The 23,450-nt window shown below is 39.5% G+C and overlaps 1 protein-coding gene across 2 annotated transcripts; it reads left to right on the top strand.

Annotated features, from left to right (window-relative positions):
* Positions 1–2,249: 2,249 nt before the first annotated feature.
* Positions 2,250–17,360, top strand: LOC129730384 (facilitated trehalose transporter Tret1-2 homolog). 2 transcript variants are annotated; one of them, XM_055689679.1, is made up of 9 exons: positions 2,250–2,367; positions 2,440–2,672; positions 2,726–2,856; positions 2,913–3,105; positions 3,160–3,313; positions 3,398–3,612; positions 16,395–16,595; positions 16,792–16,857; positions 17,153–17,360. In XM_055689679.1, exons 1-9 carry the CDS (start codon positions 2,319–2,321, stop codon positions 17,300–17,302), a joined length of 1,392 nt encoding a protein of 463 aa, XP_055545654.1. In that variant the 5' UTR covers positions 2,250–2,318; the 3' UTR covers positions 17,303–17,360. The 2 variants fall into 2 exon arrangements, with proteins under 2 accessions (XP_055545654.1, XP_055545655.1); XM_055689680.1 differs by lacking the exons at positions 16,395–16,595; positions 16,792–16,857; positions 17,153–17,360 and adding an exon at positions 3,794–4,185 and having other exon boundaries at positions 3,398–3,701.
* Positions 17,361–23,450: the final 6,090 nt, after the last annotated feature.

The following is a 23,450-nucleotide window of genomic DNA, read 5'->3' as shown; positions in this document are numbered from 1 at the left end:
AAAAATAAATTGTAACCTTGTAGATTATTTTTTACATGTTGATAAAACAATGTATCTGCACCATTTTGTATCAGCATGTCGTGCTTGTCATAGCACGATAAGTTTTATTAGTCGTGCGGAAGTAAATTATGCATTCTGAAAGCTTTGTTCCAAAATCGTTGTTTTTGTTGACTATTGTTTTTGGTAAGTGGATATATTTATCAAAAAAAAAATAATTTCATTTTCATATTTGGCCATCAGTTTTATTAGATTTTGGTTACAACTTTCGTACCTGACCCCTCCAGAGCCGAACCAATGAAAATTCTTTTACCTGCCATTCCGCAAGATTTAGACCGAATTTGATCGAACCTTTTTCAAAAGATTATAAATTTATCATAGTTTTTGGGACAGTAGGAAACATTTCGAAATTTTCCGTTGTTCCGTATTTATCGAGGGGAACCGCGGGGTAAGTACCATTTCAGAGTCACAGGATAGATTGAAAACGGTAGCGAAACCTTGCTTGCGACATATCAAATTTTAAGTTTTTGCAAAACAGCACTGTTTGCGGTCGGTATTCGGAATAAAACAGACTTATGGAACGTCGTACTTTGCTATAGACATGTTGAGAAATAAAGCTTATTTGGAATGTTTTATATAAATATTTTAATAGTGTATTTATATTTTTCGCCAGCTTAAAAGCACTAACTCACGCAAAAAACTTTTGGAATCACCGACACAGGAAAATCCTAGTTATTTTTCCGTTCCTCTTTTAAAAAGAGTGTCTGCAGATCGTAATGACGTAACATAACATCATACAACGACTAAAATCAGTGCGCGAATAAGAAAAATTAACCAAAACCGCAAGTGTTTTTTTTTTTTCGCCATGACTATATAATAGGAGCTACAATTACATAGGCGCGTCTATTGCGCGGCCATAAGACACAAAAAGTAATTGAAAGTTTCTAAAAAACAATGAAATCTTCTCCATTTGTTTTTGGTGTATGATACCAATGAGATGAAAAAAATGGTTAAAAAGATAGATCTTGAGGATAGATTTGGATATATCTAATTCAAAAAAATTGACAAAAAAATGAAACAAAAGTTTTGGGACACTTATTATATTAAAATGCATCTGGATATCGGCTCTGTTTTCGCCAGGCTTGTCCTATTATCGTCAGGGGGGTGAATGATATTCTGGAGCGTTTTTCTCTTGCATAAGGGTTCTTCATATTGCAGAGCATCTTTCTGCAAAATATAAGTTCTCTATGACTTCATCAACTCCTACACAGGACGATGATAGAGGACAAATCTGACGATAATAGAGCCGACAGCCTATAAGTTTTATCTATCTCATCAAAAGTTGTGCATCGACATGTGAATATCCTAAATAGAATAAAACACTCATCAATAGTTAAAATAAAAAAGTGAAGAGCTAAATAAAGTACAATATCGAACATCGAGAGACAAATAAGGAGAGTTCAATAGAGCAAAATCAGCATTTCAGTAAAGCATGTTTCGAAGACATAATAAATGGTGCTAAAATGTGTGTGTAAATATTTCAACACTGAAAAGGACAAGAAAATTGAAAGAAAATGGAAACAAGGTGAGAACTTCACAAAAAAAAAGAAAACAGAAGCATGAGACATAACGTGAAAAAGAAGAAAAATGAAAATAGGATATAGAGAGCAGAGTATGGGAAGGAAAGAATACCAAATTAAAAAGCTGGGAATAAAGGACAGAAAATAAAAAGTGGGAGGAAGAAATAGACAATAAGAGATAAACAAATAAGAAATAGGAAATAGGAAATTGGGAATTGGGAATAGTAATTGATTTGATTTTGAGTTTAATAATTTAAAAAAAAAAACATTTGAAGTTTTTACGGATCCATTTGGAGTGCAATGCAGATAGCATTGCAGAAGAAGCGAATTGCAATAAAATTATCATCAACAACGCATCATCGTTATCATTTAGCAATCACGCCGTGAGATCTCGATATCGTAGATGCATCCAGTCGAAGTTATCATTTTTGATTATAGCAGCCATTTTTCGATTTGTCTTTCTCAATTTGTTAATGTTAATAACACCGGTAGCACAAAACGATTACTGGATGATAAGGTGATCCGTTCGTAAACCGTCTGGATGGCGTCTATTGCATCCAGCTGAAGCTGGGGGGGGGGGGGGGGGTGATAAATCATTGTGCAACAGCTACGGATATTCGCGTGTTTGATCATGGTACAAACGTGGAGAGATAAGTTTACATGTCAGGAAGTACGAAGTCGGTGGCACTTAGAGACTGCTGTGATCCGTAGAAGGACGGCCGCGGTGAATAGGATCTCACGATGAAACACTCGAGCAGTGCCCGAAATCAGTACTTGGCAACGTTCTGCGGTGAGTTTGAATCTAAATATAATTCTCTGTTGAAAATCCATCAAAAAATAAAATACTTTTCTAACTAAACAGTGAACCTATTATCCATTAATTATGGCTTTGCGTGCGGCTGGACGTCTCCGTCGTTTGCCTTGTTACAATCTGTCGATACTCCCTTATCGAGTGGTCCAATAACCACCGAAGAAGGCTCGTGGATCGGGGCTTCCATTTGCGTTGGAGGATTGTTTGGTACACTGATATCGGGTTGGATGTCCGAGCGATATGGAAGAAAGCTAACAGCCTGTCTGGCATCGATTCCACAAATTGTAAGAACTTTTGTTTTTCCAAGACATCTAGCAAGTAATTTTTGTCATAATAGCTCTCCTGGATTATGGTCATTGTGGCGGATAATGCTTACTATCTAATGGCTATGCGTTTTCTGGGTGGATTTTCTGGTGGAGTTTGTTTCATGGTTATTCCAACGTTCATCGCGGAGATTTCGGAAGACAGGTATAGCAACTAAAAATTAGTTAACACTTCAGTCTAGGTATTTACGTTTGTTACAGAATTCGAGGCATGCTTGCTTCAACACTGGTCCTATCCTGTAACTTCGGCATCCTTCTGGTTTATATTTTGGGGAATTATCTGCCCTATGCGACGATACCGTGGATTATGCTACTATTTCCAATTGCCTTTATAGCAAGCTTTTCGTTTATTCCGGATACACCATTCTATCTGATGCGAAAAAATGACTTTGCGGTACGGATGAGCTTCTAGAGCAGCATTTCTCTTCTAACAAGCTTTTAATTGCAGAGATCGGAAAACGCGCTCCGTTTTTTCCGCGGCTATTGTACCGACACGCAGCAGGTGTCCAATGAGTTTAAGCTGGAGCTGGTCAAACTACAGGACACATTCAGCGACGAGAAACAATCCATTCCACAGGACGAGATTACTTGGGCCGATCTGTGTGAGGAATTTTTTCATATTTGCTGATGAAATTTACATTATTGACGACTCTAATGACATCAACCGATGTTGTTTGCACTTCCAGCAAGCCGACATGCCAGGAAAGCATTCCTCATCGGAATTTGCCTGATGGCATTCAATCAATTCTGCGGTTGCTTTGCCATGCTGAATTATACGGCCAGCGTGTTTGCCGAATCCGGATCGTCGTTGACGGCCAACATGTCTGCCATCGTGATCGGGACAATCCAAATGTTTGGAAGCTACTTTTCTACGGTGCTGGTGGAACGCGCCGGACGGAAGGTAAGACCATTGGGGGGTTTGAGATGCTTTGGAAATGTGCCCTCGGCTGTTGTGGGCAGTAAAGGTTATGTGAATCTGCTGGTGAATTGGTACGTTTTTAGAATTATAAAAAGTCTCAGCGATTTTCATATTGTGGGTTTCGGTAAAAAATTTGCCTTTCTTTTTTGATTCCGCAACAAAGCTGCCTGCACGGGGCTGGTTTCGAAGGTTTTAAAGCTCATTTAAACGTGGAAAAACGCTTCTTACACGAGAATTTGGAGAAAAAAAATTATGACAGCTGTCAAAGGATACAAATAAGTCAATACAGTGACTGTTCTGTCAAAGCGTTCCAGTTTGAAAGAGACTGCCTCGTAATTGGCACGCTAACAGTCCGCTACTGAGTTCTTGTCAAAGGCCAAATTTCGACAGTGGAATGAAGCACCTAGACTTTCCCTAAGCGCTGCATTTACTTTAAAATTTAAAAAGGTTAGATATAAACTAAGTCTGAAAATGATGTAAGGTGAATATAGTGACGTTTGTATTATATTACGTAAAAAAAATTCGCGTGATAGTAAAAATCACGAATCAAAGAAAGATTTTTTGTATATCTTTAATCCAAAATTAACTTCCGTAATCTGAAATTTGCAAATAAACACGTAAGGGAACTTTCATTAATTACGTTAGGCTCGAAGAGTGTGAATAACTACGTCATAAAAAGACGTTCTCTAATGGTCCGTGCATGACAGGAACTTATACAGAATATTCTGACAATGCTTGAAAAGGATTACTTAAAAAAATGAATATGGGCTTTTGTGTACACATTGCTTTTGCCCATACTAATGCGGACTTTCATTGAAAACTCCCCCTCTATCTTGTTGAACCTTGACTCATTCATTGACTAGACCGAGTGCCTGTTAGTGCTAATAATGTTTTCAGCGCCAACACGGTTTGTTTGATCGGTATAGTTCTTCGGCAAATTTGCAGATATATCTTCCAAGAAAAAGAAATACGCTGTAGAAAAAAAATTTTTTTTGTTCAATAATTTATATTTTGTTATCATTGTTTAGCTAACAATATGTAGTTTTCGTAGAGAAAATTGTGTTTTTGAAAAGCGGGTTTTTAAGATGTTCAATTCATAATTATTTATTTGTTTTGCAGTATACTTTTTCTGAAGAATAAAATTGCAGTCTGCAACTTTGCCGGAGACAGTATACCAATTAGGCAAACCGTTCTAAATATAAAATTTTTTACTCTTAAAATTTTAGTGGTTTTGTTTCTTATTCCTCCATAATCAGGAAACCATAACTGTTATGCTAAACTTTCGTGGTTGATGACATCTTTAGCCTACCTGTGCAAAATTTCCGCCAGATTGAAAATGTCAGTTAGAAAAATATATCAATATTAAGTTTTTTTTAATGGCACTGCTCTCAGCATTTACGATTCCAAATTAAAAAAGTGTCCGTTGAGGGCTATCCATATATTTTGGGTGATTTCAAACAATCTCACCGGGGACAAAATTATATGGAATGTGGACATTTTCCTACCCCAACCCCCTCCCTTTTAAGGGACCACAATGTATATAGAAAGCTCCTTATTTGTAAACGATATAACGTAAGCCTCACGAATTGAATTCATTGAGAGTCGCTTTTTTTTAAGTTGGGGATTTGTTAGTAGCTTAAGTATTTATGATAAATATTAGTAAGTAATGAGTATGTGTGTCCAACCACAAATGGTGACTTCTCAACACTGTTAGAAATTTGTAATTGTGATTGTTAGGATTTGTTTGCTTTTGCAATTAGGACTTATCATTCGTAGGGATTTAAGCCTACTTGTCAGAAAAGGGGATGTAAACTTATCACTAACCTAATTGCTAACTAATTGGCTATAAAGAGAGCTATTCGTAGCAATTGAGGATTGCAACGATTTTTGTCGAAAATAGTTAATAATTTTATTTGACATAGCTTCTAATGGTTCAACACCAGTAAGTCTATGTAATTCGAGTGTACCAAACCAAGGAGGACGCTTCAAAATCATTTTTAGAATTTTATTCTGAATCCTTTGGAGCGTTTTCTTCCTTGTTGAACAGCAACTTGACCAGATCGGTACAGCATAAAGCATTGCTGGTCTAAAAATTTGTTTGTAAATCAAAAGTTTAGAATTCCTGTTAATGAGAGGATATAAACATCTCGTATATTTGATGCACTTGGCTTGTATACTCTCAATGTGCTCGTTGAAGATAAGTTTTTTATCGTAAATTAGTCCCAAGTACTTAACCTTGTCAGACTAACTTAAAATAACCCCATTCATCTTGACAACGTGATTATTGTTTGGCTTGAGGAAAGAAGACCTAGGCTTATGCGGAAAAATTTGTAAACGATGCCTATTTTATACAACTCTGCCGTTTTGGCCTTTTTGAAACATACGAGCAAAATAAAATGGCAACATTGTATGACTTTAAAGCATTATAATGTCAGTTATACACACATGTAAATACATTAAATTTCGTTTTACTGATGTGGAGCTATGAGTAAGGTTGTGTTTTAGCCTGTTGTTTTGATCTAATTTTCTTAGTTTTGGGAACTATGATTCACCTATTTGGAAACTACAGAAACTCGGTGTCTGTCATAAAAATCAAATTAGTTTTGTTCAGAAATTACCAGAATTAGAGATACAAAGAAAGGTGAAAAAAAAAGTTTATTCAAAGGTGTTTCTCTTATTCCCGGAAGTTCGGTTCCCGTGAATATGCTTCGAAACTGAGAAATTTCATGGTTTCACATTTTTTTTAAAGAATCTCACAATTGTTGGTTCGAAGCTCATAAAAATAGTTCCACATTGATATGCTTTCAAAATGTACCATCCGGAACAGATACCCTGAGATCCTAAAATTACTCCAGACTCCATTTTGAATTTAAAAATGGCGACTTCCGGTTTTTAGGAAACAATTTAGAATGGTCGAGTACCCCCAATATGTGCATTTCTGAAATTAAAATGATTCCCTGAGACCGGAAATCGTCTTAAAAAATTTTTAAACAAGATGGTGACTTCCGGTTCATCTGGAGTCGTTTTCTGGTCTCTTGACATCATTCCGATTCCGAAAGTACTCATGTGAGGTGGTATTTGAACAATTTTGAATGCCTTTCGGGAACCAGAAGTCACCATCTTGAGTTTAAAAATCGCGCTTGGAGTTGATTTCTGGCCTCTCTCCCGCTCCCTGAAATACGCATATTGGAATCCAAAGTGGCCTCTAGAGACGTTTCCGGGTCTCTGAACATAATCCCGGTTCCGAAAATACCCATATAGGATGGTGGGATGGATAAATTTATTTATTTATTTCTGTGGCCTCTAGAAGCCCAGTGGAATCTATTACGGAAGGTCCATTTTCGTGGCATATCACTAAAACACCCAATTCTGTAAAATTCTGTCCAAATATTCATAAAATCCCTCAATTTCGGAACATATCGTCGGAAAACCGGGTTTCCAGAAATAGAAAGTTTGTTTCGGGGCTCTAACGCAGCTAAAAAGAATCGGTGCGAAATCAGCAAAAAAATATTAACTTTATTAAAGGATAGTAATAAATACACTATTCATACAGTGCGAACTTTATCCCCGTAAACTGCGTACTTTTGCCCCGCATGCAGGGTAAAAGTTCGCATTTGAGATTTTTTTTTTCAAAAAGTGAAATTCTCATGCTACGAACAAAATTCGAAAAACTCTGGTACTAGGTTTTGAAGACAAAAGGTTCATGTTTAAATTGGCTCCGTAAAACATTTATTTACATTAAAATGTGTCAAATAAATTTTGTGAAAAAAAGGATTATGTATCGCTTTGAAAAAAAAAAACGAATTTGATAATAGTTTTATGAAGTAGTTTCGTTGCAAAAACAATTAAGTGCCGACTTTTGCCCCTCACTATTCTATCGCTGTTTCCGATATAAACTGCGTATCCAGTAAAAACTTAACAAACAGACGCACCAGGACCAGGCTTCTGAAAATGACTGTATATGCATGACAGCAAGTTATCAATTAATTCTACTCTCATTGTATTGCACAACTCTCTGTTCGTTCTTCCAAGCTGTCGTTGATGATAGCCTATAATCTCCGACATCCTTCAGCACGAATTCGAGCGGGATGTCAGGTGGTTTTGATTCACGAAAGTAAAACCGATGCTATAATGAAGGCGAGATGGTGCGAAACACGTTTTGTCTTACGAGTGGAATAATATCAACAATGGAAACACATATGAAACGTTTGCTTCGTATTCATTATGGCACCGACCTAACATAGAAGAGCTGAACGAAAAAGTGCGAGTCAATGACAGCCGCAGCTGATCAGCGGGCTGTAAACAGCGCAAGCCAAGCCAAAAGGACATCTTCAAAACGAACAAAAATAACCTGCATGTCGTGTGCAACACAAGACAGTTTCGGTATGAGAAAGGCTAGATCTCATCGCTAGGTGGATAAATTCATGCTTATAATATCTTTATATGAAAAAAAAAAAAATTGTGATGAATTAGAGAGTGATAAAAACAAAACGTGAAAATACGGACCGCGATAATATCGTCATGTCACTGTATTTAGGAATACCACGTAAATTGAAGCAATGAAATTGAAAGAGCCTTATCATCTAGTGAATCCTCCCGATTCACACAAGTTTTTCTCTTATTCCGCACAGGAAATGCGTGAAACGTATAACGTCAATTTTGTACAATGGATATATTGATGAAGATCAAAATGAGAACTAAGCATATATACAAAAACCGTGACGTTTTTCTGATGTTCGAAATCCAAAATGGTGTCCTGAGTTAATTTTGGTTCATTATCCAGATTACGAATATACCCGTATTTAGTGCTAACTATACGGGCATTTTGTCCTTTCTTCGAGATTGTGGAAATCGCCATCTCAGAATTCAGAAAATTCTTGCCTCTAGACATCATTCTAGTTCCGGAAATACCTATACCGCGTGGTATTCGGTCATGTAAAGTGTTTTCCAGACCCCGGAAGACGTCATCATAGAAATCAAAATGTTGTCTAGGTCAATTTTAGACTACTGTGCATCGTCCAGATTACAGAAATACCCGTAATTGGTGAGCTTTATTCGGCCATTTTGTGCATTTTTTCGGAGACGTGCAGTCAATTTCTGGCCTTTAGGCATTATTCTGGTTCCGAAAATACTCATATTGGATGGTATTCGTTACCTTACCTAGCAGGCTAGAGCCGGGGTGGCTCGTGCTGTATCAAGAAGTCGTCTCCATTTAACTCGGTTCTGGGCTGTATGGCGCCATGCTCCCAGGCGTTTTATCACTCGTAGGTCACTTTTAATCTGATCAAGCCATCGTGTACGCTGTGCTATTCTGTTTCTGGTGCCGGAGGGGTTACTGAGAAGGGTCGTTTTAACCGGGTTGTCGTCCGGCATCCTTGCGACGTGTCCGGCCCATCGCAATCTGTTAACTTTGATCAGATGTGCAATGGGGATCTCTCCTAGCAGCGCGTGCAACTCATGGTTCATGCGTCTACGCCATTCTCCGTCTTCAGTCTGTACTCCACCGTAGATGGTTCGCAGCACCTTCCGTTCGAAAACTCCAAGGGCGTTGAGGTCCTCTGAGAGCAGTGTTGTCGTCTCTAGCCCATAGAGGACTACCGGTCTAACTAGTGTTTTGTACAGTTTCAACTTTGTACGGCGGCGCACTCGATTGGATCTCATTGTCTTACGAAGTGCAAAGTAGGTACGATTTCCCGCTTGAATGCGTCTCCGGATCTCCTTGCTGGTGTTATTGTCAGCGGTCTCTAGCGATCCTAAGTACACGAACTCGTCTACCACCTCAAACTCATCGCCGTCTACGGTGATCCGGGGTGGGAGGCTGACATTGTTCTCCTTGGAGCCTCTTCCCTTCATATTCTTAGTTTTCGACGCATTGATCAGCAGTCCAATGCGCTTAGCTTCCGCTTTCCGTCTGGTGTAGGTTTCCTCCACCGTCGCAAAGTTTCGTGCTATTATGTCGAAGTCATCAGCGAAGCCGTTAAGCCGTTTCGTAAAAATCGTCCCGCTCTTCGTATAACACCTTCCAGGGCGATGTTAAAAAGCAAACAAGAGAGCCCATCACCTTGTCTCAATCCTCGGCATGACTCGAAGGGACTCGAGAGCATCCCCGAGACACGCACGTAACACATCACACGGTTCATGGTAGCCTTGATCAGCCGCGTCAGTTTATCCGGGAAGATATCCTCGTTCTCGTGCATGATCTGCCATAGCTGTTCTCGATCAACTGTATCATAGGCTGCCTTGAAGTCGATAAAAATGTGATGCGTGGACACATTGTACTCACGACATTTTTGCAAAATCTGTCGGGTTGAAAAAATTTGGTCCGTGGTTGCGCGGGCTCCCATGAAACCCGCCTGGTACTGCCCCGCGAACCTCCTTGTTAAAGGTGTTAGACGTTGGAATAGAACTTGGGAGAGTATTTTATATGCAGCGTTGACAAGCGTAATGCCACGATAATTGCAGCACTCCAGCTTGTCGCCCTTCTTATAGATGGGACGACTCCCTCCATCCACTCTTCCGGCACTTTTTCCTCTTCCCAGATCTTGGAAAGGCTGAAGAACAACAAAGCCACCGGCAGAGACGGCCTGCCGGGCGAGCTCTACAAACATGGTAAAGTAACGCTTGCTAGAGCACTACACTGGGTCAGTGCTCTTGCAAGCGTTACTTTACCATGTTTGTAGAGCTCGCCCGGCAGGCCGTCTTTACCGGTGGGTTTGTTGTTCTTCAGCCTCTCAATCTCCCGCTGAATTTCGTGGAGATCGGGGGCTAATACCCGGTCATCTACTGCTGGCATTCCCAGGTCCGTTCCAGTTACGCTTCCGTTTGTTGCATCGCCATTCAGATGTTCATCGAAGTGCTGTTTCCACCTGTCGACCACCTCGCTGTCGTTCGTGATGAGATTACCTTCCATATCCTTGCAAAAGTCGGCTCGCGGCACATAGCCTTTACGGGATTGGTTAACCTTTTCGTAGAACTTTCGCGTCTCATTAGCAGTGAACAGCTCTTCTAGCTCTTCATGGTCACGATCCTCTTGCTGGCGCTTTTTCGTCTCAGGATCGTGGTCATGTCGTTCCTTGCCCGTCTGTATTTGACCAGGTTTTCTCTCGTCCTTACCCTCAGGTAATTTACCCAGGTCCGGTTTTCTCTGACACCGCTGCCTGGCATTCCCCATCATACCAGTCGTTTCCGCCACTCGGCACCTCTGTTCCTAGTGTTGTTGTCGCGGATTCCCTAATGGCCGTGCGGATCATGGTCCAGCCATCCTCGAGAGAGCTGCGCTGAGCTCCTCTGCCGTGGGTAGTGCCGCTTCAAACTGTTGTGCGTAGACTTCGGCAGCTTGCGGGTCCCGTAGCTGCTTGATGTTGAGCCGCGGGGATCGGCTCTGTCGTGACTGGTAGACAGTCGGCAGTTTTGAGCGCATACAAACCACCACTAAGTAGTGGTCCGAGTCAATGTCCGCACCTCGGTAGGTGCGTATGTTGATGATGTCCGAGAAAAATCATCCTTCGATGAGCACATGGCCAATTCGGTTCGTTGTTTGTTGGTCAGGTGATTTCCAAGTGGCTTTGTGGATGTCCTTGCGGGGGAAAAATGTACTTCGGACTACCATTCCTCGGGAAGCTGCAAAGTTGACACATCTTTGGCCGTTGTTGTTCGTTTCGGTGTGCAGACTTTCGTGTCCGATCACCGGTTTATACACGTCTTCCCTTCCGATTTGAGCGTTCATATCCCCGATGACGATCTTGATGTCCCGCTGCGAGCAGCCGTCGTATACGTCCTCCAGCTGCGCGTAGAAGACTTCCTTTTAGCCATCGGGTCTCCCTTCATGCGGGCAGTGCACATTGATGATGGAGTTATTGTAGAACCGGCCTTTAATTCTCAATACACACATCCTGTCGCTGATCGCCTGCCACTTGATCACACGACTTTGCATCTTGCCCAACACAATAAAGCCGGTACCCCGCTCATGCGTTGTGCCGCCGCTCTGGTAGTACTGGGCCCTGCGGCCACACATCCTCCGTACAGTTTCTCCTTTCCGACAAAGTTCCTGCAACGCTACGATGCCGGAGTGACGGGGTTCCAACTGATCCAGTAGGATCCTGTCGCCACCCGGAATGTTCAGCGATCTACAGTTCCATGTTCCGAGTTTCCAATCAGTGTCTTTTTGACGTTGGACTAACGTCTATATCGAAGTTAGGCACCTGAATTTGAAAATCTAGTAATTCAACCGGGGAAAACCAGGGAAAAGTGGTCAGGTTTTGAGCGCTTATATATCAGTCATTTCTTTTCAGAATTTCGAGGTTTTGGCATCAACCGATCAGAAATTCTTTTACGGTTGAATTTATGTAACAAAAATAACCTATTGTTCGAGACACACTATTGAAAAATTGATAAATCACATCGATTGTCTAAATCATACCGAGCAACCAATTACCACCTCTCTTCACAAGCACAGTCGACACTAACGGATACAACCGATCTGACTTTGTAAACAGTCTCGCAGCTTTCAACCAATAACGAGCTCGCTTTCGGTAGCTGCAACAGGTGTTTCAACACCGTTTTAAAATGCTTCTTTTATCATTACCACTGAACAGATTCTAAACACCAATGGCTTGATTGATAGGGGAAATATTGCGCAAGATTGTCATATAATAATTTAAATATGTTTTCGATACTAAACTAGTTAAAAGTTGTGTTAAAAGTCGTGCACATTCAACCAATCACAAGCTCGCTTCTTGTTTGCTCGCGGATGGATTTTTGCTTTGGGCTATATAATAGCCTGTGTCGTCTCATAGCAAGTGGAAGGCCTCATCAGTTAACAAGTGGAAGGCCACCAGGCCGGTCTTGTATAATCAGCAGCGGTGGCTGATTCCAGCGGCCAAACTGAGCTGCAGCAGAACCAGAGCGGTGGTATCAGGCAGCAGCGGCGGAGGTAGTGGGCAGCTGCATTTCTTCATTCAGTTCGGTTCTCCTTCGATCTGAGTTGGACCCCACCAGCGGTAATCCAATTCAGATGTCGTTGGGTGAAAACTGCACGAAACTGCCAGAACTGCCAGAAACTGCACGAGCCAGCATCGCCACTAGGAAAGCTACCGCCATTTAGTGTGTGTGCAGTGTGCACATATAGCGTATGTGCATCTGTATTGCTATGACATTTGCGATGATAGGGATGGCGCTGTTGCGTGTGTATGGCTAGCTAAAGCGTGTGTAAGACACTAGCATGTGTAGCATATTATGGCTATTGCGTGTATATCTTCAGCGTGTGTACGGATAGATATAGCTTGTGTGTGGATAGCTGCTGCGTGTGGAATGATTAGTTATAGCGTATGTATGGATAGTAATAGCACATGGTTGGATAGCTTATGCGTGTGTATAGATAGTTTTATCGGATGTATGGAAAGGAATAGCGTGTGTATGGATAGCTTCGGCATGTGTGTATAAAAAACTATAGCTACAGCGTGTGTATGAATAGTTTTAACGCGTGTTTAGATAGTTATAGCATGTGTGTGAATAACTATAGCGGGTGTTTATCGAAGATTATTATTGTCATTGAAAATATTAAAACGTCTTAACGAACACAGTTGTGAATTTGATTTTACAGCAGCGATTTTAACTTCTTCAGCCAGTCTTTATTCATCGAGGAAAAATTACTACCTATGAATGATCAACACTTATTTACTAGAAATTTGATTTAGATCAAAACGGGTTCTTTTGAGTATCATAAATTATTGGTAAAAAGAGTTGCAAGTTTTCTCAATGAGCATTCATTAAATTTTCGTTTTTGTTTCTCGGTGCGCGGTTTTGATTTTGTTTCTCGCACACAGAGAAAGAAACAAACTTGTCGCTATCGTGAAAAATAACAAAACAATTAGAAATGCTCTAAATCACAACTGAAGAAGTTAAGATATTATCCTGTCACTCGCCCAAACCTTGATAACAACTACCGAAAAACGTGTGATTGAGCTCTTGCTATATTGAGTTATTGAACCAAACGTTTTTGTTTTTCAAATACATGAAGTTATATGCTGGGCTGGAACTAACCTAGCATGAGTTTTATCGATTAAATGTCAAACAATTTTCAAATTTGAAATTTTCGGTTCTGGGCTCCAATTTCAGATAGTTTCGTAAAGTTTGCTTTTTGCTTAGATAGGAAAATTTTACCAATTCGCTCAATTAAATGATTGTCTCGGTAGTGCAGCAAACAAAGGGTTGATTCGAATATGTATGAAATGACAGCGATTAAATAAAAGATATCCATTCTTTTAGTATATATTATTATTTATAACGTTTTAACGTCTCAGCATCCAGAAATGCACTGTTAGATAAAATTGCAGCAAATACTAGAGTTGCAATTCTCTCTATTATTTGTTTTCATGGAATATAAGAATACCGTAGTCCAACGTCATGCGGTCGTGTCTTGAATACCACCCTCCTACTTTTTTCGTCGCCTAGGTCGTTGCCGATTGATCCGGTCTGTTTCTTCTTCTTGATTATTCGTAGTAAAGTGTTTTTGCCATGCTACCTTACTAAGGTGGTGATGGCTAGTCTCGCGACGGGGTTGCCGTCTTAGATTTAGCTGGCGAGACACCGCGTTTCATGATTCAGCCGCCCGCTCCGGGTCAGACGCTGTTGTACGCCGCCCCTAACATGGGGAAACAGCCGCGTACGTTCCCCCTTTCCAGTCAGCATACGACCAAAGTTTCCACCGGGGGTTGGTTACCCGATCTCCACTAAGGTTTCTCGTATTCCGGTCGGCACCACGTGGAGGTTGGGATAGGAGTTGCTGGATAGAGGTGAATGACCACAATAGGGTCTCAGGTGACATGTGTCCAACCATTTACCGGTAATCAATTTCAATTTCAATTTCTGACCTCTAGGTACAATTCTGGTTCCGGAAATACTCAATTCGGCCATTGTGGGCTGTTTCCAGAAGCCCGGATTAAACATGATGTCCGGCGTAAATTTTTGGTTTCTGTGCATCATCCCGATCTTTTCCAGCTGTTTTCCGATTAAAAAACTGGTTGAAATATATGTTTCATTTGTGTGGGACCATCTCCCTTCATAAGTCAGAAGACTCTAAGTCAAGGTGTCAGACCATCAATAAAAACTAAAATAGGTTCTTCTCGACGTTAGATTAACTTATTTGAAATCTGTTTAATGTAATATCAAGAGTGTAAGCGATACTCAAAGATACAATAACAATTACGGGATCCTCCAGGGCCGACCAAAGAAATCTAGCTTCAGTTATAAGACAGAATCATAGCGTCTTCGATAAAGTTAAATGCGAAAGAAAAAATAACTTTTGTAGGGGAGTTAAGGCAAAATCGAAATGTTGTTGACATTTTACGTATATCAGACACGTACCAATCAATTTCTGAGACTATTTTACTCATTATAAGATATAGTTTGACTACCATTTTTAGATATTAGCGCATTCCTATTAATGCTCAGACATACTCGATATTATTTTGCTTTGTGATATATACTAAAACCATGCCAAAACCAGTTTCGTAGAATCACCGTTTTGAGCTCAGTTTTTGTTCGATTTAAGATCTGTTTTTTTAAAGATGGGTAAGAAGATGCTAATATGTGGACAAACTCTCAGAATTTCGATATTTGGTCTTAAAACAAAATGACGTCGAAAAAACATCGAAAGTTTCCGATTTCTAAAAAATTCAAAATGGCGCCATTGTTACCCCTTAAGTTGAAATAGGTTCAAACGCAGGGGAATTTATTTTCGCATCAAACTTCATTGAAATTCATACATAGAAGCCAAGACAAAAAAATTGTTGCACTGTGTAATATATGTAGGACTCCACAATTAAATTTTGTGGCGGAGTGAAACCCTGATAAACATAAATTTAATTAAAAGATTGAAGAGCGTTAACTGTTTCGCAAACTACTTCCGAAAATATTTGTAGCTTGAATCAGAAATCAGAAATCTATGACACATAATATGCAATCCTAACGTTGCTGTTTATGGTTATCAGAGTGCAAACAGTCAGTTCATTTCAAGGGGTGTATAAAATTTAACCAAACTTCAAGTGGAAGTAAATTTGTCAGTTTGTAAATTGCTTTCGTCATCTCCATAGTTGATATGAGAAACTGGCAATTATGTTAAATTGCGCAAAAATATTGATTTAACCAGCCAGGAATTATGCACCACGGGCTCTAAAACACTGCAATGTTATTTCATTCTCTAACAAGCCATATTTTGCGCAATTAATGTATTGACACTATTAAAAGGGTAAATTGCTCGAAAAGCTCGGCATAGAAGCAACATGTGATATCATTCCAGTACCAAACCTATCGTTAGTGGCAAAACAACTGCACCATTTTACAAGCAAAATATCCTGAAAGACTGTTGCAGTCTTTGCATCATCATCCCCATTCGGATGTCAATAGCAACAAGCCGATAAGAAGTCAATTTTCCAGTGATCGGTTCTCGAATAAATATATAGATTGCAAGTTCCATTCCAACTCTCTTTTAGCTTACTTATGCAATTCAATTGAATTACGTCAAAACGATACGATGAGGGCCGATGTACGTTGGGCGTTATGAGGCATAAAATAGGGTTTCATTCAGTTAAAATTAAACTGCACCAATTATTTTGACAAAGCTTTTCATATCAAACATCACTGCGGAAGTGTAAACGTTCCGAACATGCGTAGGAACAAATGCGGATGGAGTTTCTAGCCTCAGCTAACAAGCCATTTGCCGTTAGCTAACCACAACAGCCCATGTTCTGCTATTTCCATTCCAGCTCCTGTTGATAGTATCCGGTGCCGGTATCGCAATCGGGCTGGCCATTTTTGCCGCCTTTTCGTACATCAAGAGTATCGGCCATGATGTGACCGCCTACAATTGGTTACCCTTGGTTTGCTTCTCGACCGTTATCTTCGTCGCGTCCCTCGGTGTCCTGACGTTGCCGTTCGTCGTCCTGGCCGAGATCATGCCGCAAAAGGTGAGTGCAATATCATCATCGGTGTGTTGTTCTAGGAGATTTAATTTGTGCACCGGAGCGCACCGAAACGTCGGCTCTTATTGTGCAGTCGGGCAGTTTTACCTTTTTCTAATGACGTGCTTTCCTTTCTTCTCGGGTTTTATCTACGGCTCTGGCGGCGGGGGACATGCATAACGGAATAACGAACACCCCGCAGATCAAAGGGCTCTCTGTCACGGTGTGCATGACGATGTTGTGGATTTTTGCTTTTGCTGCAATTAAGGTAAGATTAGCAGGTGTATTCAATTATGTCCTTGTTGTTATGATTAAGGAGGAGAAAGTCAGTTTGGATTTTAAAGCTTTGTCTCGATTAAAACGCTATTTGTATTTATAGATAAATGATTCAAACAATGGTGTAGAATTTATTCCCAAAATTTGTTCTCATGTTTTAATCTATTATCGTAAAAAAGATTGGATCTCACTTTTAGAGTAAGATTGAATGTAAATTTGGTTTAAAACTTAAGACGTATAGTTCCATTAAATTAATTCTATTATTGGTTTTACTCTTTTCTTTACAGTACTTTTCGTTCCTCTTCGAGGTCCTTGGAATGCACGGAACGTTGTTTCTATTTTCGAGTTGCTCTCTCGCCGGTACTTTATTCGTTGCATTCTTCGTACCCGAAACGAAAGGAAAAAGTTTGGAGTCGATTGCAAAAATAATGAGCTAGTGCATATTTTTGTTCGTTGTAAATTTATATGCTAAGTAAATAAAACTCAATAAACCAATCGTTCTACTCTGGATTCTCGTCAGAAATTTAAGAAGCATCATTAATCAAATACTACTGTGTACACACTTTTATTGCTCTGCAAGCAGCCTAATGGCAGTCGTTATCAAACTCGACGAAACTCAGTCCCATTGACGTGCTCCTAAATCAAATAACTGAGCGGGGAACCACCGGCAGCGAATGTGCTGGTCGTTGTTTACAGCCAAAAAATACGCATCTCACGTTGCCGCGTAGTTGCATCCTGTAGAACACCCTGGGGTCAACGAACGGCGTGCCCAATTCGGTTCTAAGACCGACCGACCGAAATAATGAAAGTGCTAATTGAGTGTATTCTGCTCACGCTGCTGATGCTGCGAAAAACCAACGAAAGACCAAGATTGAGTTCGCCGTGTTAAATGCCTCAATGATTAGTCATTGCAGTTTGATCAACGAGTGTCGTGCGGGCTTCGACCATCACGCAGCGAGTGTGGTGCTTCTGGGAATGAATTCTTTCGAACGCGGTTATGAGTTATTGTCGGACCACTCAAAGGTGCATTGCAATTTCCGGCTAACGGTTGTCAGGCCTTTATTTGGGGAATAATTACACCTCCGTATTCTCATACGAAAAAAAATGTAGATATCTTCGAAACCAGTTATTCAAATAATACCTCAAAAGTTAAGTAAACCGCTTTAATTATTTTGTCAGTCTGGAAATGTTGAGTTCAGGAAATTGTTTTTCTTATCATTTGATTTTACGCAGACACATTACTGTAAATCAATTAACAATCGCGATATTTTTGAGCAAACAGTAAACTATTACATGACAATTGAAGTAAGGCGCACAAAAACAGTAACCATTGAATGGTCCAAAAGATATATTTTGAAATTATTTAATTTGTATTAATTATAATAACGACTTTACTTGAACCAAGTTTGGAAACATTTTAAACGAGTAAACACCTCGAATGTAATGAACAAACAAATTAAATATTGAATTTGTATTTCTAACTCTTTATTCGCAACTTTAATCTTCCTAAAAATATTACTATTCTCACTTCTTACACGGTAAATTTTTTATCAAGTAAACTTTCATATTTGTTTTATATTTTACCTTTTCAATAGTTTATTTATTAAAATTTTTGTTGAATTTTCAACCCTAGTTTTTCAATGTTTTGCTCTTTCGACTTTTCATTTTTTCAACTTCCCAAATTTTTATTTTTACTACTTACTAGTTTAACTTGGTACCAGCACAGACAACAAAATTCTACAAAAAAGTGATGAACTTTCAGGATTTCCGTAATCCATACCAGGGATGTTACGGATGTGATTTTTGAGACATCTGCAGATGCGTATGCGGATGCGAAATGCGGATACGGGATTACGGATGCAGATGTAGATGCGGATGTCAATTATCATACGGATGTCACGCATTTACGGTTGCGGATGCCCCCCAGTGCAAAAGTTATTTAAGCAGTAAAAATTTTTCTACAAAATTTTATGAAGGTATATTATTTCTCATGGTATGATGCAGATGCGGATGCAAAGGCGGATGTCAATTTTCATGCGGATGTTCTGCGTTTACGGATGCGGATGCGGATATCCGTAACATCCATAAACCATACCCCTTATCTGCTGTTTTTGGCAGCACGGCACGCGATATCTGTCAACTGAGTTCAATGGGAAAACCGACATCGGCGCAATCACCGCTGCAGCGAGAGTATTCCGCGTAACTAAAACTCATTTTAATTGACCGTTATTTTGGTCCACGAAAATAAATTGCGTTCGTCAGTGGTATCAGTATAAATTATTGTCCTTGGAAAGGGGATTTGGCTAAGCCATTGTATAAGTGTCCCAAGGTGTAATTTTTTGCTATCAATATTATTTTTGTCATTTGGACGACTTTTTTTTGGAAGAGGTTTATGAAAAAATGGTATTAAAGATTACAAATATTTTTGGACCAAAACAGTTGTTTGATTGTAAAGCAGTTCAACAAAAAATGTCCCAGTTTCAATATTTTTGTTTTAAATTGTCATTTTTGATTTTGCTTAAACTTTGCATAGACGTTTCTATAGGCAAAGGATACCATTTTGTGCTATTTGTTTAATTTTTTGAAACACGTCTCATTTTTAAGAGGCTATTGAAAAATGCTTTTTTGGGAAGATATTGATGCTTACAAATATTTTTGGGGCTAAAACTGTTTGTTTGTTCGGTATGACGTCTTCGGCAAAGTTGTATATAATAGTTTTGTCTTTCCGAAATAAGTATACATACTAAAAAAATTGTTTTGTGAAAAAGAGTTAAAATAAAAACTAAAAAAAATTATCTAAAAAAGCTCATTTTTTAAAAATTAAATTTTTGCCTTTCTCCTAGAAAGGTATCGCAATTACTTGCAAAACCGAATGTATAAAAGTGCTCCAAAGGGCCGAATGGCATATATCACTCGACTCAGTTCGACGAGCTGAACATTTTCTGTATGTGTTTGTGTGTATGTGTGTGTGTGTGTGTGTGTGTGTGTGTGTGTGTGTATGTGTGTGTGTGTGTGTGTGTGTGTGTGTGTGTGTGTATGTATGTGCAGATTTTTATTCTCACTCACTTTTCTCAGAGATGGCTGGACCGATTTTCATGAAATTAATTGCAAATGAAAGGTCTTGTTGCCCCATAATACTCTATTGAATTTCATTGTAATCGGATTTTTAGTTTAGAGGTTATGTTTAAAAATGTGAAAATCATGAAACATCAATATCTCAGAAACTACACAACCGATTTGAACAAAATTGGTCTCAAAAAAACGAGCTACCTAGAAAACCCTTAAGTTTTGAATTTCATAAAGATTGAACTTGTGGTTCAAAAGTTATGAAAAGAAACGTGTTCTGAAGACTGTTTAATCCCACTCATGTTTCTCAGAGATGGCTGTACCGATTTTCATAAAATCAGTGTCAAATGGAAGGTCTAATTGCCCCATAAGACCCTATTGATTTGTTTTGCAGTCGGACTATTACTTTGCCTGTTATGTTTAAAAATGTGAAATCCAGCTATGCAAAGGAACATATTCCGAAGACTACTTGGACTCACTCACTTTTCTCAGAGATGGCTGACCCGATTTCCACAAAATTAATGTCAAATGAATGGTCTAGCTGGTTCAGAAGACCCTATTGAATTTTACTGTAATCGAACTGTAACTTCATTTGTAATGTGCCGACTCGTGAAAATCACGAAACTTCATTATCTTAGAAACTACACAACCGATTTGATTATTATTATCAGATGAGCGGGCTAGTTAAGGGCTAACTGATGAATTATGATTGAACACGTGGTTTTAAAGTTTGGCTGCCCTACACGTTCCCATTTCATTTGATTATAATCGAACTTAAGCAACCGTTATGTATTAAATTGTTAATAAAACCACGAAAGTCTATTATCTCAAAGATTACATGACTCATTTGAACATAACTAGTGTCATACGAACGAGTCATCTCTCAAACTTACAAATAACAAACTTCATAACAATTTGATATGTGGCTCAAAAGTTATGGAAAGAAGAGAAATTTAAAGACTATTTAAAACTATACCTGCTTTGATCGATATATGTGGCCTCAACATAATTTAAATTTAAATGTGGTGTCGTACTATTTGAACGTTCCAAGTTCATTGATTCCTTGCGGTTTGTTTGAAGTCTGCAAATGCACGACGAATCGGCCATAGGATATGATCAAAGTCAAATAACAAATCGTTTGAAATGATTGGTTTTATCGAAATGACAATATCCTCGTCTTTTGGCTTCTGTACATCGCCTTAATTCTGAATATATTCATATTGGGTGGTATTTTGTCATTATCAGCAGACTTTCTGGCATCAATCTGACACCGGAAATACCCATATTGGGAGGTATTTTCAGTTGTTTTCCAGAAACTAAAAGTGGTCGTCTTCAAATTCAAAATAGTGTCCAGGGTCAATGTTTGGTTTCTATGCATCATCACGTTTACGGAAATATCCATATTAAGTATCATTCGGTCATTTCCGACTGTTGCCTATAAGTTGCCATTTAGCAATTTAAAATGGTGCCTGAGGTCAATTGTTAGCTTCTTGCATCATTCTGGTTCCAAAGATACTCATATTTGATAGTATTTGTTTATTTTAGGCTGTTTTTCACAAACCGGTAGTCGCCATCTTGGATTTCAAAATGGTATTTAGGATACTGGTTTAAGAAAAACTCATATTGGGTGATATTTGGTCACTTTGGACTGTTTTTCAGAAGCCGAAAGTCGTCATTTTCGACTTTAAAATTGCCTGTGAAATCAATTTCTATCATCTAAGCGTAATTCTGGTTCCGAAAACATTCATATTGAATGGTGTTTGGTCATTTCCGGCTGTTTGCCAGACACCGGAAGTCACCATCTTAAAATTCAAGATTGTGTCTGTGATCAATTTTTAGCTTCTGTGCATCTTTCTGGTTCCAGAAATACTAATATTTAATGGGAATCGTCCATTTCAGGCTGTTTTCCAGAAACCGGAAGTTGCCATCTTACAATTCTAAATGTTGTCTGAGGTCGATTATGGAACATATTTGTTACCACTACAAACATTCACCCGCCAATATGGCTCCATTTAGTAGATTAGTTCGCGAGATGTGCCAAAATTTGTGAAGAAACATGTACTTCCAGAAGAGGGAGTGGCGTCAAACCATTATGGACATATTTGTTACCTCTAAAAACATTCACATACCAAATTTGGTTGTATTTACTTGATTGGTTCTTGAGCTGTGCGAAATTCGTTTTTCATTTTCATGGGATCCCTCCCTTAGAGGGAGTCGGGTTTCAAACCATTATGTACATATTTGTTACCACTAAAAACATTTACCTGCCAAATTTTGTTCCATTTGGCTGATTAGTTCTCGAGATGTGCACAAATTTGTGTTTCATCCAACTATTATGGACATATTAGTTACCCTTTAAAACATCCACACGCCAAATTCGGTTTCATTTGCTTGGTTTGTTCTTGAGTTATGCAGAAATTTATGTTTCATTTGTATGGGACCCCTCCGTTCAAGAAGAGGGAGGGGTCTCAAACTATCATAGGAACCTTTATCGGCACCAAAAACCCCTACATACAAATTTTCACGTCGATTGGTTCGGTAGTTTTCGAGCCTATATGGATCAAACAGACTGACAGACCGGACTACATTTTTATACGTATAGATTACAACATCAATATTTTAGAACCTAAAGAGTGAATATACATTTATTGGTTTGAAGCGTTCATGTAAATCTATTTTTACAAATAAAAAATTGAATGAGAAAGGCTGACCGCTAGGTGGATTAATTTAGGTTTTTATATAATAACTACAAAAGATTACCTAAGCAAAATATGTCTAAAGACAAAACGGTTTGTTTGATTGATTGAAAATTGTACATAACAATTGTGTCCTTCCATTCCGCGTCGAACACCCGACAGAAACGGACGTGCAAAGTGGTCGTTCTATTATAATCCGGTCCGTGTGTACGAATAGCCAAACAAAAGAGTGTATTATTCAAGGCCATCAGTTGACAGTCGAGTCCGTGTCGCTGTGCTGAGTGATCTCACACCCGGCTCACTGCTGGTGGCTGTATTGGTGCTGCTGTACTGGTGCTGCTGGCTGCTTTGGGTGCAGCTTCAAACGATCGGACAACCACTGCTGGAAGGAAGAAGTAAAGAGGTACGTGTTCTTGTCGGCGCAAGTGCGCTAGTGCGCTACATTTAGCGCGATGGATATAGATCCCTCGCCTCCCGTGCCACCATCCCCGAACCCCCCTGACCCTGACCCTTCTGTTACCCCTCCCCTGTTCATTCTCCAGTCCCCCCTGGACGGATCTCAACAGGGCAGCTATACTGTTTATTTTCGTCCAAAGGCAGGACTGAATTCAAAGCGATTAAACATACTGCAAATTTCTAAAGACCTGACGAAGAGGTACAAGGCCGTGACCGAAATTTCCAAGGTCCGACCTAACAAGCTCCGTGTCGTGGTCAGTGATCTGGCACAGGCCAATGCTATCGCTTGCTCTGAGCTCTTCACACGCGAGTATCGCGTTTACATACCCGCACGAGACGTGGAGATCGACGGTGTCATAACCGATTC

The sequence above is a fragment of the Wyeomyia smithii genome, chromosome 3, assembly GCF_029784165.1.
Source record: "Wyeomyia smithii strain HCP4-BCI-WySm-NY-G18 chromosome 3, ASM2978416v1, whole genome shotgun sequence".
Lineage (NCBI taxonomy): Eukaryota > Metazoa > Arthropoda > Insecta > Diptera > Culicidae > Wyeomyia > Wyeomyia smithii.
The sequence above is the reverse complement of the archived record's forward strand: the minus strand, read 5'-3'. Positions and strand labels throughout refer to the sequence as shown.

What these genes read in the sequence shown, in the direction of transcription:
- LOC129730384 (XM_055689679.1), top strand. Translation starts at nt 2,319, where the DNA reads ATGAAACACTCGAGCAGTGCCCGAAATCAGTACTTGGCAACGTTCTGC. An exon ending in TGCGAAAAAATGACTTTGCG is followed by an intron (nt 3,106 to 3,159) that starts GTACGGATGAGC and finishes TTTTAATTGCAG; the next exon opens with AGATCGGAAAACGCGCTCCG. An exon ending in CCGAGATCATGCCGCAAAAG is followed by an intron (nt 16,596 to 16,791) that starts GTGAGTGCAATA and finishes AACACCCCGCAG; the next exon opens with ATCAAAGGGCTCTCTGTCAC.